The sequence below is a fragment of the Corvus hawaiiensis genome, chromosome 26 (genome assembly GCF_020740725.1).
Source record: "Corvus hawaiiensis isolate bCorHaw1 chromosome 26, bCorHaw1.pri.cur, whole genome shotgun sequence".
In the NCBI taxonomy this organism is placed as follows: domain Eukaryota; kingdom Metazoa; phylum Chordata; class Aves; order Passeriformes; family Corvidae; genus Corvus; species Corvus hawaiiensis.
The window spans coordinates 43,373,764-43,387,443 of NC_063238.1; the positions used below are offsets into that span (position 1 = coordinate 43,373,764).

General features: G+C 49.1%; 1 protein-coding gene across 14 annotated transcripts in view; it reads left to right on the top strand.

The window, feature by feature from the left end:
- Positions 1 to 13,680, top strand: part of ADGRB1 (adhesion G protein-coupled receptor B1) — a 281,572-nt gene that overhangs the window by 185,486 nt on the left and 82,406 nt on the right. For 10 of the 14 annotated variants that reach the window (XM_048329201.1, XM_048329204.1, XM_048329208.1 and 7 more), the window contains one exon: positions 9,704 to 9,845. In XM_048329201.1, coding sequence (XP_048185158.1) covers positions 9,704 to 9,845 — 142 coding nt within the window. The remainder of the gene's footprint in view (positions 1 to 9,703; positions 9,846 to 13,680) is intronic. The other 4 variants (XM_048329202.1, XM_048329207.1, XM_048329213.1 and 1 more) reach the window with 1 other exon arrangement.

Genomic DNA, 13,680 nt, shown 5'->3' on the forward strand with positions numbered 1-13,680 from the left:
CCACTTCTTCTCTGCTGAGTCCATGGCATTACATCTTCTGTATCAAAATTCTGACACGTTCAGGACTGTTCAGTGGAATATTGGGTGGGACAGAGGAGTCCTTCTGGGGGCTTGTGCCAATGAAACATCTGTCCCGTGACTGCCTTTGGAAAAGAAGTTTGGCAGGGGAGCACAAGGAAATTTGCTGTGGGCCCAGGGGCAAATTTCTCCCCCATCCCACCATTCCTTGTGCACTGAATCATAAAACCACAGAATGGTTTGGGTTGGGAGGGACCTTGAAGATCATCCAGCTCCAGCCCCCTGCCATGGCCAGGGACACCTTCCACTAGACCAGGTTGCTCCAAGCGCTGTCCAACCCAGCCTTGATTGAAGCAGCTCCTTGGAGACCTTGCCATGGTACAAGTTTCTCCTTCAAGAGATGATTCCTGCATTTCAGGCCTTCTTCTGGAGCAGTGGAGCAGGGCTGTAAAGATGGAAAGTGCTCATTAATTCTCCGCCACAGGCTCTGGGTTTGAAAGGCAGAATCCAAATCCAGGAGGCCGATGATGGTGGGAAGTGCTGAGCTCCCTCTCCGGTGGGATGGCCTGGCCTTGTGATGAGAATCGTTAGAGCTCAGCGTCAGCTGCACTTCTGGTGCCTGAAAAGATTATCTCCAGATAATCTTGGAGGTATTTAGCCAGCCATATGCTTTATTTCAACAGTAATATCTATTTCTTTGTGCATCTGAACATTGTTTATGTTAATTAAGGCTTCAGACTGGAGGCTGCATATGGGCTGTTGCTTCTTCTTTTTCTTTTTTTTTTTTTTTCTGGGGCTAATTTGCAGATAGAAGGTAACCTTGTCCCCTGAAAATGCTCCAATTCAGTTTGCTGTGCTCGTGAATTCCCAGCTGGGCAAAGGGCTTGCTTGTCACCTCCTTACATCTTTTCCTGTCCCTCTCTCCCACACACGTAAAAAGAAAATCTCAAATATTCCTAATTTCCCACAGGTCACAAATCTTCTCTTAAATCACTGTTATCTTAATCCTGCTTGTGTCAGCTCCGAAGGAAGTCACCCCAAACCACCCTGAATTAGGGGTGTCTTTGAAATAAAATCAAATTAATATTCCTGCTCTGGTGTCATTTTCCTTGCACCAAGCAACTGGATCAAGAGTATGCTTTTTCTTCGTTTTCCATATTTTCCATATTTATTTTCCATATTTTCCATATTTTTCAATTCCATTGATTTTTCCTAAAGAGCTAATTTAATAATAGCTGCTACTCTGATTATTGATCCTTTCAGACTGACAGAATATCGCTCTGTTCAGTGCCAGGCCAGTGCTCCTTGGGTACAGGTGAGAAAAAGGGCATCCAAAGGTGCCAAGCAAAACTTGAAAGGAAACTGAGTAATCTGAGTAGCTGAGCAGGAAGTTTTATAGTGGTTTGTTTTGCTTTCTGTGGAGAAACCAGGAGACTCAGGCTAAGGGATGTGTGGGTGCATTTATTGACTGTTTATTCCAAATATCGGAGTTCTGTTAGTGCCCTCTTACAGGTCTGTATCCATTCACATCTCCTTTGTGTGCCTCAGTTTCCTTCTCATAGAATGGTTTGGGTTGGAAGGGACCTTCAGAATCATTTCATTCCATGGGCAGGGACACCTCCCACTATCCCAGGTTGCTCCAAGCCCCATCCAACCTGGCCTTGGACACTTCCAGGGATGAGGCAGCCACAGCTTCTGTGAACAACCTGTGCCAGGGCCTCCCCACCCTCCCAGGGAGGAATTTCTTCCTTACATTTAGGCTGAACCTCTCCTCTTTTAGTTTTAAATCGTTCCCCTTGTCCTGTCACTCCATTCCCTCATCCAAACTCCAGCTCTCCTGGAGCCCCTGGAAGGGGCTCTGAGGTCTTCCTGGAGCCTTCTCTTCTCCAGGTGAACACCCCCAGCTCTCCCAGCCTGGCTCCAGAGCAGAGGAGCTCCAGCCCTCGGAGCATCTCCTCCTCTGGACTAATTCCAACAGGTTCATGTCTTTCCTGTGCTGAGGTTCCCAGAAGTGAAATCAGTACTCCAGGTGGGGTCTCACCAGAGCAGAGGGGAAGAATCCTCTCCCTTGATCTGCCCACACCACTGAGGATCCAGCCCAGGAGCCCAGGATCCCGTTTGGCTTCCTTGGCTTTGAGCTAAATAGCATTGATGACACTTAATTTCCTTAAATAAATGTAGGGAAATTGCTGGACAACCCTTTATTTCACCAGAGCTTCAAATTTCAGTTTGAGTTACACAGATTTACCAAACTTGTGCTACATTTCAAATTCAGAGGCTCAGAAGTGCAGGATTTCTCCAGGAGGTTTGGTTTTGCTCCAATAAGCCTACACCGCCTTGCTGGATGTGTGAGATGTCTCACAGGATTTTCAGTAGCATAACTGAGAGCTCAGCCTGGCTTTGAACCAGTGGATTGATCACAGAAAGGGAAAATTATCTCTTGGATAATAGAATGACCCCTGTGAAAGAGTTTTACTGGTTTTATTTAGTTCTTAGGTCTCAACTAAGCAAAGCACAATCACTGCTTTGGTACTGAGGGTGTCCAAAACATTCCGAGCAGCTGCAGTGTTAAAGATTGATTTAAACCCATATTTAGCTTAGTGTTTAATGAATTTCAGCATTTACCTCTTTGGCATGAGATCCTTTGTAACTGCTTTAGCAGCCAATCAAAGATTTATTTTATTTTATTTTTAATCAGCCTATTTTTTTTTTTTTCAAAAGCTGCAAACCTTTTCATATCCCTTTCTCTTAGGAACCATCCACTCTTTAATTCAGCCCCGAGGTCCGGCACAAACAGTGACTCTGACACACTTTTTGCAGAAATATGATTGCAGGGGTGTTTTTGTGTCCCGGGCTATTGTGCAGAACCAAAGTGTCTGAAAGGCGCTTTGGGGCAGCCTTTGGCTGGAAATGAAAATTGCTTTTGGGAATCCCACAAAAAGGATTAACTTTGACTTCATCTCTGGTTTGTTCTCCAAATTAATAATCAATCTGCCAGCTGGACCTGTGCCAAGCACTCAACTCATTGGAGAAGGGGGAATGGCCCATGTGAAACAAGAACAGTCAGAGAACCACAGAGTTGTTTGGGTTGGAAAAAAACGTCTGGAGGTTCCTCGTATTTCTCAAATCTCAAATATTTACCCCAATTTTTAAACCTCCATGGCTCTTCCCACAACAAAAGCTCTCCATTTGTGCAAATTCCTGTTTAGAGCAGCGTTTCTGTTTGAGAAAGTCCTTAAGTATGTGCTTAGCTCCTGTTTAAATCTACAAGACAGTGCTTAATTGCTTTTCCCCATCAAGTGCTCGAATAACGTTCAGAGTCATGTTGTAACATATGGTGAGACATTTTCCTGTGCAGCATCTTTAGAATCACACCGGAGATAAATCTGACCACGGACGTTGGAGACAGAACCAACTTGTCAGTTGGTTCCCTGCTCACCATCCCAGCACAACGTTTTTTACGCCAGTCTGGTTTGGGGATTTCTACAATTCCTTTTTGACTGGGTTGTAATCACTCCGACTACACTCTCCTCTAATATTCTGCCCACGTTTTCCCTTTAGTGGAGTTTCCTCTTTCTTCCTTCCACTCTGGAGACTGCCTGGAAATAATTCTGCTCCCTTATTAGCGTACCTGGATTCAATATTTGTGAAGAACTCAAATTCTGCTCTTTTTCTTTGCTTCTGAGCTTTGAGCACAGATTTCCCAGCACAAACTGGTGTTTTTTTTGGCAGAATCAAAGGCTTTTCTACTGATTTACAAATGAAACCTGAACCCACAGGCAGGCACACACCAACACATAAATGTTCCTCTCCTTCTGGACTTGTTCATTAATAGCCCATTGTCTTCTAAAGCTTTTAATCAGGCCCACAGTAAATGAATTTTGCATTCAAATGTGAACCAGGTCCTTTTCCAATATATCTGCTTTGTAATTTGAACTCCTGGCAGTGAAATAATCTTTATATGGCAAAATCCAGTGATTGAATTGTTTAGGATTTCAAGTCTGCCCTGAACTATGAGGCTTTTGGTAATACTTGATGGTTGAACCAGACACTATCTGAGCAGGTATCTGCAACCAGCAAGACCCAAACTCGCTCAGATGTGTTCCCCTGGACCATGGAGAAACCCCGTTAGATCTCTCTTAGTGGTATTGAGTATGGGATCTGCAGCAAGTGATGCTGGACAGGCTCAAACACCCAAAATCACAAGGAATTATTGTGAGACCCCACCTGCAGTTGTGAGACCCCCACCTGGAACAACAAATCCAACTCTGGGGCCTCTGGCAGCAGAAGGACATGGAGCTGCTGGAGCAAGTACAGAAAAGGGCACAGAGATGCTCCAAGAGCTGGAGCCCCTCTGCTCTGGAGCCAGGCTGGGAGAGCTGGGAATGTTCACCTGGAAAAGGCTCCAGGGAGACCTCAGAGCCCCTTCCAGTGCCTAAAGGAGCTCCAAGAGAGCTGGAGAGGAACTTCGGACAAGGTCTGGAGTGGCAGAACAAGGGGGAATGGTTTTAAATGAAGAAGGGCAGCGTGAGATGGGATATTGGGAAGAAATTCCTCCCTGGGAGGGTGGGGAGGCCCTGGCACAGGTTGTTCACAGAAGCTGTGGCTGCCCCATCCCTTGAAGTGTCCAAGGCCAGGTTGGATGGGGCTTGGGGCAGCCTGGGATAGTGGAAGGTGTCCCTGCCCGTGGCAGGGGGTTGGAATGAGGTGATCTTTTAAGACCCCTTCAAATCCAAACCACTCCAGGATTCCACATCCACGCTGGGAATCAGTGAGAAGAGGCTGGTGGCTCTTCTGCCCTGTCCTCCTACCTCCAAATAGGTTTTCCCAACCCATCTCCAAGCTCCATCCCCAAAGGGTGCAGAGGTGTTTGCATCCAAAGGATTGCAGGGCAACAAGAAGAGGTAATTAGGGAGATCAGCAATGAGGAAGGAAAGGATGAAAGAAAAGTTATTCTTCTGAGGAGATTAAAACCAGAGGAATGGACACGGTCTTTGGAGCATTTGAGTGGTTTAATGACTAGTAATGACTAATTAATTAATAATCACTGGTAGTAATGAGGGCCAGATTTTCATTTCCCATTAAATGGCGTAGCTGGACTTATTCTGAGGTGATTTACACCAAGTTCCTGACTCAGCACATCCACAGCACCCATCCTTTATGTGATTTATAGCAGCTTTTAAAGCAAGGACTGGATGGCTTTGATCCAATTTCTTTCTTTGAGTCCAACAGGATAAATAAGCAGGCACCAGACCAGGTCTTTGAAAAGCAAAAGGTGGTTATTTTAATTTTTAATCTTTTTCTTGCCTCGATATCGCTGTGTACTCTTCTGTGTGCATCTGGAAACGGATTTCAGGCTGTGCCAAGTGTGGCTTTGGCCCTGGATTGATTTTATCCTGATACTGCATTCAGTGCTGTTGTCAGTTTTTCTGCCATGGGAGTGTGAAACCAGGCACAGCATCTGGGGAGTGTTATTTGTTTTCTGATACTTTCCCTGGGGTTTCCTGTTCTTGTTGGTTTTCTGATTTATTTTCCTTTTTTTTCTTCCTTTCCTTTTGGATGAGGTTACTTCTGTTGATGTATGGCCCAGATCTGTCCTAGTGCACTTTGAAAGCTGGTAAATGAGTAAAGCTGGACTTTGGGATTGGAAGTGATGTGAGGGCAAATGTATTCCCACATTTGAAGAAGAGCTCAGATTCCTCGGGGCAGGGGGTGTCTGTGTGGGGCAATGTACACAGATTTGATGCTTTAAGAATGGAGATTTAAGCATTTCTATTTGTTGGGAAAGGCTGCTTAAACACAAAAAAGCTGAAGATAGAGTTAAGGATGAAAGGACAGTTTGGAACAACAACCTGGGGTTGTTTAGTCTGGAGAAGAAAAGGCTCCAGGGAGATCTCAGAGCCCCTTCCAGTGCCCAGAGGAGCTCCAAGAGAGCTGGAGAGGGACTTTGGACAAGGGATGGAGTGCCAGGACACAGGGAATGGCTTTAAACTGAGAGAGAGCAGGGTGAGATGGGATATTGGGAAGGAATTCTTCCCTGTGAGAGCAGAGAGGTGCTGACACAAGTTTTGCAGAGAAATTGTGGGTGTCCCATCTATGGAAGTGTCCAAGGCCAGGTTGGATGGGACATTGAGCAGCCTGGTCTAGTGGAAGGTGTCCCTGACCATGGCAAGGGGTTGGAACGAGATGGTCTTTAAGGTCCCTTCCAATACAAACCATTCTATGATTCCAAAATTCTATAATTAGGGGCCTTTTAAAAGCACTTTTCTAGATATCCTCAAACCCATAAACGAAAAAGATAAACAGAGCACTAAGAAACCCTCAGCTAACAAAAAAACCCCACAACAAGACAAATGAATCAATACCTACAAAAAAACCCCCACAACAGTCTGTTCCAGAGGGAAAGTAAAAGCTGTTGTGGAAATGTGGACAGAGGATAAATCGACGGCAAGCAATGCAAATTAAAAGCTTGAAAAATACAAGAGAAAAAAAGAAAGGTGTAGGAATTTTTTTATTCAGAACAGCAAAAATGAATAAAAAGGAAAATTTAGAGTCTACTAAACCCCTAATAAATCCTAATGGTATTGGTTTGTTACTAGCTCGAAATGACAGATTTATTTATAATAATGCAGGAATTCCAATAAACGCCTGTATTCTGTAATTGGAAGAGAGCCTGGTTCCTTAATCCACATCCCAGCCTAATGAAATATTTTTCATTACACCAGTGGCTGGAAAACCTGCTCTACATCATCCCATAAAGTGAGAGTAGCAAGAGAGAGCAATTTGGAACGCAAGGATTTTAAAAGAGCAGGTTAAGACTAATTGGGGATCATTGCTCTTTAGGAAAAGAAAGGTGGAAGAGTTCCCCAAATCTGGAGAGAGGAGCATGTGTGTGTAAGCACAGCAGCCTTGCTTGTGTCTTAGGCACAATATCCATCTGAAACGGGCTCCAAAAATTTCAGGATTGTGGGTAATATTATGATTCTAATTGAATAATAGCACACTCATTAAAACGAGGCATTAATAGCAATCAACTTATGGCAAATAGATTTTGTCAAGCTAAATTAATACTTTCTAGGAGAATACAGAACTGGTTGCTGGAGTCTGGGAATTTGTCATTATTTGTACACATCATAAATAAGGCATTTTTCTTGGTGACAGGGGATAAACAGAACAACTCAATAATGCAGATCTTGGAAATACGAGCAGGACACAGAGAGGAGAATACAGAATTCAGATTTCCCTTGAGACTGGCCTTGGAACTGCTGGTCCTTTCCAAGAATGGTGTTGGGGGATGTCAGAAGGTGCATGAAAGGGAGCAAAGAACACTGCCAGGGTCTGAAAGTCTCCATGAAATGATGTGACAGCTCAGGGAAGATCATGTGAAGAGTTGCTGATCCAGAGAAGACAGATTTATGTCCCATGAGATAAATGGACAGAGAACCACGGGATCACTGAGTGGTTCGAGTTGGAAGGCACCTTAAAGATCATTTAGTTGCAACCTCCTGCCATGGGCAGGAACACCTTCCTCTAGACCAGGTTGCTCCAAACCCCATCCAGTCTGGCCTTGGACACTCCCAAGGATGGGACATCCAGACATTTAGTAGGGTCCAGACATTTAGAAAGCTCTGGATGAGCACCACAAAAAAAAATACATTCTGTGTGTTGCTCACAATTTCTACAGTAAAATTAATTTGCCTTTTTTATTATGATTTTATCTTTTTAAACTATGAACAGTGCTTTAATCCAAACCAGAAATAATTCGGGGGGGTTCAGTGTCACGTGTTAAACAGGATCTGAGTAGATAATGACAGCAGGATGTGCTGGTGCTCTGTCACCCTGTTGGTCCCCAGCCCGTGGTAGCACAGGGAGGTGGAGAGAGGCTCGGAATCATTGCGTGAGGAGCAGGTCAGAGCCTGCACCGCGTCGAGACCTGCAGAGAACTTGTCTGTGACTCAGGGCAGGTCCCTGGAGCCAGCAGCAAAGAGCTGTCCAGGCCATCTGTGATGCACCCAAGGCTGCTGAGCAGCTTGGCTCCATCTGGAGCTGCCGTGGGCTCGCTGCTGGCATTGCTGCCGAGGTGCCCTCCTCCAAGGATGGTCAACTGTGGAGATGGGACATCTTTCCCCGTGTCCCTTCAGTGAAGGCAGATGGCCCTTTTGCTCTGCCTCCACATCCTGTCTCGGGCTCCTGTGAAGCCCATAGGGATCCTGACCTTCTCCCCAGCCATTGCATTTCTGCAGTTGCTCTCCGCATCTGCGCTCCCTGCATGACCATATCCCAGGAGACAAGACTGGACAAGATACAGAAGCAATGGGTGGAAAATGACTGCACTTTTTGGGTCCCCACTGTCCCAGCACACGAGACAGAGCAGGAGATTCCCCTTTTCCCTGGTTTAGGCCTTTGTGCTCACACAGATATGGGGCTGCAATAATCTTTCCCAATGAAACCTGTGAGATGAAGACCATGGAGACTTCCCCATCTATGGCCCCTTCTCCATTTTGCTACTTTTCCCCAGCCTGAAAGGATGCCAGGGGAAAGCAGGGATTTGTCCCTTTGATGTCTTCAGGTCCCTCTGGCCATGAGGGAGGAACATCCCTGCCATGTCCAGAGTTCTGGGAATGCAGGGAAGGGTGGAGGAGGGTCCTGGCCTGGCCTTTGGAAGTCCTGGCCCCAGAGAACTGAGAGGAGAGGGAAGAGGGGAGGGGTGGAGCTGTGAATTGGGATTCCTGTGGCTGAGGGAGGTCTATACACATCTATATGGGGTGTGGAGCAGGGGGTTGGGGGTGTATGGGGTGAGGGATGGGACTGGGGGGGGAGCAAGGTGTATTTTAGGTCTGTAGTGTTACATCCATAAATGGGATATGTGGGATAGAACTATAGGGATGGGGAGGTGTAGGGACAGGGCTATAGGATCATTTATCCATGTGTCCCACATGTGGATAAATGTGGTGGATGTCCCAGGGCTATAGGGTTGTGCATGCACACATTGGGTGGAAAGTCATGCATAGGTATATGGGATCAATGGGGCAGAGCTATAGGGTTAAGGGTGTGTATATGGAACAAGTGGGACAGGGCTACAGGCTTAAGGAAACGGATATAGAATATGCAGGACTGGGCACAGGGCTAAGAAAGTGTATATGGGATAGGTGGGAAAGAGCTATAGGGTTAAGAAGGTGTATCTGGGGTATGTGGGGCAGGACTATAGGGTCAGGAAGGGGTATATGGAATATGTAGGGCAGGACTATAGGGTTAGGGAGGTGTATATGGGATATGTGGGGCTATAAGGTCATGCATTCATGTAGTGGCTGTGTGGGATGAGGCTGTGCAGTTACGTGGGCACACACGGGATAGGTGGGCTATAGGGCTAGAGAGGTGTGTATGGGATGTGTGGGGCACGGCCATAGGGTTAGGGAGGAGTGTATGGCGATCGTGAGACCGGGCAGCCCGGGGGCTGCAGGGGGCCGCTCACACGTGTGTGGGGTGATGGAGGGGTCAGAGCGAGGTGGGGGACCCGGGAACGGGCCAGCACCAGGACCGGGATGGAGACGCAAGTCCGCTGGGGGGTTGGCGGGATGGGGGCGGCGGGGGGCGCGGTGCCCGCTCCCCGCCCGCCCTGACGGCCGCTCTCCCTCTCTCCCCGCTCCGCCGCCCCGTCCCTCCCTCCCTGCTCTCCTCCCTCCAGCAGAGCCTCCGCCTCCGCCTCTCCGCCCGGCGCCTGGTCCTGGCGCGGCTGCCGAACGGTCCCGCTCGACGCCTCCCGGACCAAGTGCCTGTGTGACCGGCTCTCCGCCTTCGCCATCTTAGCCCAGCTCAACCCCGACATGGTGAGTCCCGCCGGCGGCACCGCGGAGGGAGGAGCGGAGGGGCCGGGGAGGCGTGGGGACACACGGGGGACAGGGCGGAATCAAGCGGGAGGGAAGGGGACGCGGCCGGGATGCAGCGGAGCATCCCCGGCGCGCGGCTCTCGGGTACCGCGGAGGCGCGGCGGGGACAGCCCCGAGCGCCGCTGCTGCTGCTGCAGTCCGGTGTCACCGGGACCGTGGAGACACAGCGTGAGGCTTTGCATAACCCTCCCCCTTCCTTCCCCGCCGTCCTTCCTCTCCCCTTCCCCCCGACCCTGACCGCAGCTTTGGGGACACGCACGCACGGACATCGGGGGTGCTGCCGCGCTGCGCCCCTGGTCCTCCCCATCCATCCTTCCATTCCCGTGCTGCGCCTTCGGACGTGAATCCCGCGAAATGTGGGGAGCCGCCGGCCCCCGCAGGCGTGTTCGCTCCCGTGGGCTCCCCACGCACGGAATCTCCGCACGTGGCTTATTTTGGGGGGGCGGAATCGCCCCGCTCCGCCTCCCTCCCCGCGTGTCTCCATCCCCGCCTCGGCGTCCTTGCCGCTCCCCCACGCAGTTTTGGAGGGTGTGGGGTGTGGGGGGAGGGTTCCCACTCTGGAATCGGGGAGCGTGGAGGGGAGGAGTTGTGAAGTTTTGTCCGCTTGTCGGGGACACGAAGTCGGTGCCGCGTCTCGGACGGAGCCTTCGGGAAAAAAAAGTGCGAGATTCCTAGAAATTATCGCTGGGCGGCTGCACCCTGAGTCAGAGCGCGGGGAGGGTGCCAGGGCACTAAAGACGGCGCTGGGGTGGGCAAAAGACACTTCGCAGGCTCTTCTCTTCCACCTTGCGCTTTTGGATTTCTTTTTCTTTTTTTAAAGTAGTTCATCCTTTTTTTGGACAGTTCCCAGATTCACAGAGCAAAGCCACCCCCTCCTCCACCTAAAGCTTCTCCATTTGCCTGGGCACTGGGAGTTACTGGGCCCTTGCAATTATTTACTAATTATGGCTTGCTTGTTAAATGCTGGCTTAATTCGGCAGAAGGGGAGGGGAAAGGAAGAAAGGAAGGGTGAGGGTGGTAAAAGGAGAGGGGGGATCACATTTTCCGAGATGAAGGTTTGGTTTATTATTAGAAACACTAATGTATTTGGTCCACTAGTTACCATGGAAACAACATCTGCACTGAAGTGGTTTTAAAGACACAGTGTTGGTTGTGTTTGCCCGGGCCCCGAGCAGGCCCAGCCACCACTGGGCTGGGAAATGGGCTCTGGGACATTGGGCAGAGCAGCTTGTGGGGTCCTCTGCAGAGAGGCACCAACTCTGTGGTCTCAGGTAGAGATATTCTGCTTGAAGGATGCTCAGAGGTAGGACTGGGAGTGTGTTCCAGCTTGGAAGGGGTCTGGAAGCAGCTGGTTGCTTTGATCCTGGCATCCCTGCACCCACCTTCTTCCGTGCGCTGTTGTTTGCTTGTCCTCCCACCATAAACCGAGTGGGCAGGGAGGCAGCTGCTGGGCTGGTGCTCTCCAGGAGTGTGTCCAGCCTTCTCGAGGTGCCCAGGGTGATCTCAGGTGAGCCAGGTGGGATTTCTCACCTGCCCTGGGCAGTGTCCTGGCAGCAGCAGGGCTTCACCCTTCACCCCAAGCTCCAGCAGCTTTAGCGTCTGGCTCCAGAGGTTGTGATTGATGAATGAGCCTTGCCCTGTATGGGAAGGACTCCGAGATACCTTGAGAAAGTTTTGGGAGGTTGCATGGCTGGGGAAAATAAATTGGGATTTCTGCTGCAGGGAGGCTTTTAAGACAAAGCCTGGAATGAAGCGAGCCCAGATGTGCAGGTGAGCTGCTGGTGAAGGTCCTCTGCTGATCCATCTCCTGGAAGTGGGCAGAGGACCAGGAGCAGTGTGGGAAAAGCAAAGGAAATCTTTGCCTCGGCTAAAGTAGAAGTTTCTCTTATGTAGACTTTATGTTCACACAGTGCTTGGTATTATTTAATCAAGCAGTCTGGAAAAAAATGGTTAATTTGACGTGGCCAGCTGCTGCTGCTCCCTCAGCTCCAGGTGTTTGGGTGTTCTCTGGATAGCACAGGGTGGGTGTCTGCCCTTTACTATCCATGCAGGTGTTTTTGCATTTGAGAGTGGGCTTGGCTGCAGGAGGATACAGCTTCCTTCCCCCAGGCATGTTTTATTATATCTGCAACTAAACTCACAGCTGCTCCACTGGGGTTTAGGCCTAAAATTGCTTCTTTCGCCCTCTTTCCAACTCCTCTGGCTGCTGGTTGGGTTATGTTATCCCAACTCATTTTTCCCGGCCTCGAGCCCACTCATGAGTGTCAGGATGAGTCCTTTGGCTGTGTTGGGGGGAGAACTGGGGCTTGGATATCTCCTGAGTCCCCCAAATCCAAGGGTTTGATGATGATGGGAGCATCACCCAGGCTGAACCAGCTGGGACCCATCTCCTGCCTGTGCCTGCCCTGTGAGCTTGCAGGGCTGTGTTCATCCAGCCCCTCATTCCCTCGCTTTCCTCCCCAAATCTCATTCTGAACAAGCCCACGTTGCCTCCCGTCCCCAGAGGTGGCATCTCGTCATCATTGGTGTCTGCGGTGGTGACATTTATAGTGCAGTTTTTCATGTGCCTTTGGAGCTCTCAGGACAAGAAGCTCCGTCCGCCTGTGTCATTAATATTATTTATTGCTATAAATCTCCCTTCTGGAGACTTTGGCCCTGGCAGCTTGAAATATTTGTAACCCTGATGTGGGCACAGCTCCTTTGCAGTGGAAAAAGACTCTAAAAGGCTTTTGGGACGACTGTTGCTGCTAATTCGGACGGGCCAAGGGCAGTTTGCCTGGGCTGGGACCCGAGAGTTGCTCGTGTGGTGGGGAAAAGAAGCAGTTTTCCTTGATTTCGGTGAAGCTGGAGGCTGAAAGTGCTGTGTTTTGAATCAGTTTGGGAGATGGACATCCCTAAACCGTGATGGAGCTGTTCAGATCATGCTCAAAAGCTGGAGTTCAGATTTGTGTTTGATTTCCTCTGCTGTTTCCACTCGACAGAGGCACCCTTGTGCCCTGCTTTGGCACAACTGCTGTTTGACCATCATGAATGATTAAAACCTCTTAAATTAAGGAACACAGACAAGCATTTTGGGACTGTGTTTTTGTTTTGAGCTTTATACCCTGCCTATCTTGGAAGGGCAATGCCTGTGGTGCTACACCTGCACAGTGGCAGCGCTGACAGAGAATGAGGGCAAAAGGAAACCGCAGAGCTGCATGTGAGGCTTGTGGTGGTGTTTTTTCAATATATTTTGGCAATTTTTGGAGGTGGGAAGGAGGTAGAGCAGGAGCCTGAGGACGCTCAGAAGAACCTTTCACTCTTTGGTTGCCTCATTTGAGTTCGGCTTGTGTTGTCTTTGCTGCCTTCCACCTTGTGCTTTAAAGCTTGGTTAAGGACAGCTTGGATGGGGCTTTGGGAAATTTGGTCTGGTGGAAGGTGTCTCTGTCCATGGCAGGGCGGTTGGAATTGGATGATCTTCAAGGTCCTTTCCACCCCAAACTGATGATTCTGTGATTTGTGCAGTGCTAAGGACTGGAGTAAAACTCTGCAAATATATCTCTGCTCTCTCTCCCCCTCCTTGCTGGTCCTGCCTGCAGAAAGCTGATCAGAGTGAAGCATCTGAGCTGTCCTCTCATTTCTAGGCTTGATGAATATTCAGAGATGGTGGCAAGAACTTGTAGGGGTGCTGAGTTTGTTACGTCTGCTCTGAATTTTTGGGACATCTCACCTCTGTGTCAGTGTTTTCTGACAGGCAAAAACAGCAGTTACAGAGTTTTGTGGGGTTTATTGTAGC